The following is a 1,439-nucleotide window of genomic DNA, read 5'->3' as shown; positions in this document are numbered from 1 at the left end:
GGAGGGGAGCTGGCTGCTCACAGACTAGGGGATGGGCAAGGCCGAGCCATTTTTTTGGGTCTTCCAAGGTTCAGGGTGACCTAGAACTGAGCTGAAAAGTTCAGTTACACAGGGTTTCTCTCCAAGACAACCCATGGGACACAGTCAAGCCATGAGTGTCACACCAGCCCCTGACTGGCACTTGAACCTTACCTGGGCTTGAGGTAGCTGAGTGCTTCTGAGAACTGGTTGGTGAGGAAGAGGTCCAGGGCAGTCATGCACTGGTCCAGGGCCTCATGGAGGCTGGTCACTGATGTCCTGAGGGAGAGATACAGGGATGTGACTCGGGAGCCGCCAGACCCCTCCCCAGCCAGAACCCAGTTTCAAAGAGGCCCACGTGGTGTCCCTGGGCAGCGAGGGCCCGTGACACGAGCTCCTCAGGATGCCCGCTGCTCGCTGCGACACAGGGGCAATTTGGACCTCTGTGTGCAGAGAGTCACTGTGGGCTGGAAATGAGTGGTCAGCCCCTGACAATAACACAACAACCGAGTGCTCCCAAGGATGGGAAGAATAGCAAAAGGGGTATCACCCAAGACTGAACAGCACTGGGGTGGGGTGAGGGTCCAAGAACAGGGAGACAAGGTGGCCTCGAAATAAATTTCTTACCCATCACAAAGGTAAAGGGAGTCTTTGTGGCCCTTCTGACACATTGGGCTGTGCTGTCCCCTTGGAGGGCGTTTACGGCCCACCCACTTAACTCCACTGAGGTTCCTCTCCTCCACCCCTTCTGCAGACCTTCTGTCCACCCCCAGGCCTGAGCTCTAGAACCCTGAGTCACTGTCACAATGGCTTCCAGGGGCAGGGGTCCTGCAAGATCCATTCAGGGCCTTTCATGATCAGGAGTCTGCTTCCCAATGGCACTTTTATGACAATGGACCTGACCCGCTTCCTGGCCTTGTGGTTCTCTGCTGCTCTTATCGTCCTCTGACATAGTATACTATTGACTTGTCTTGTCCATCTCCCTCCACTGAAAGGTGGCAGGAATCACTGTTTTGTCCACTACTATGTCCTCAGTAAAAGGGGTCCTAGTGGTGTAGTGGGTTACAAGTTGGGCTGCAAACCCCAAGGTCAGCAGTTAAAACCTACCAGCTACTCCTTGGGAGAAAGATGAGGCTTTCTGCTCCAGTAAAGATTTACATTTTCATAAACCGCTAGGAGCAGTTCCACTCTGTCCTATGAGTCAGAATTGACACAAGGGGAGTGAGTTGAGCTATATCCTCAGCACCGAATACCTGGTTTAGAGTAGGCATTTGATAAGTATCTGTTAGATAAAGGAAGGAAGGAGCGAATGGAAGGCCAACACATCCCTGCCCTTTCTGGGCCTTAGCTTCCCCATTTGAAAAATTAAGAGATGGTTTAGAAAAATTAAGATTTATAGGTTTAATATTAAGGTAGCAGAT

General features: G+C 51.8%; 1 protein-coding gene across 1 annotated transcript in view; it reads right to left on the bottom strand.

Moving 5' to 3' along the window:
• TTC39A (tetratricopeptide repeat domain 39A) overlaps nt 1-281 on the bottom strand; it is a 30,997-nt gene extending 30,716 nt beyond the window's left edge. The window contains exon 1 of the mRNA XM_013003848.2: nt 193-281. Coding sequence (XP_012859302.2) covers nt 193-257 — 65 coding nt within the window. The 5' untranslated portion in view covers nt 258-281. The remainder of the gene's footprint in view (nt 1-192) is intronic.
• Between the last annotated feature and the right edge of the window lie 1,158 nt (nt 282-1,439).

The sequence above is a fragment of the Echinops telfairi genome, unplaced genomic scaffold, assembly GCF_000313985.2.
Source record: "Echinops telfairi isolate 266 unplaced genomic scaffold, ASM31398v2 ScPeMD7_443;HRSCAF=831, whole genome shotgun sequence".
Classification (NCBI taxonomy): domain Eukaryota; kingdom Metazoa; phylum Chordata; class Mammalia; order Afrosoricida; family Tenrecidae; genus Echinops; species Echinops telfairi.
This window is presented reverse-complemented; position numbering and strand designations above follow the sequence as displayed.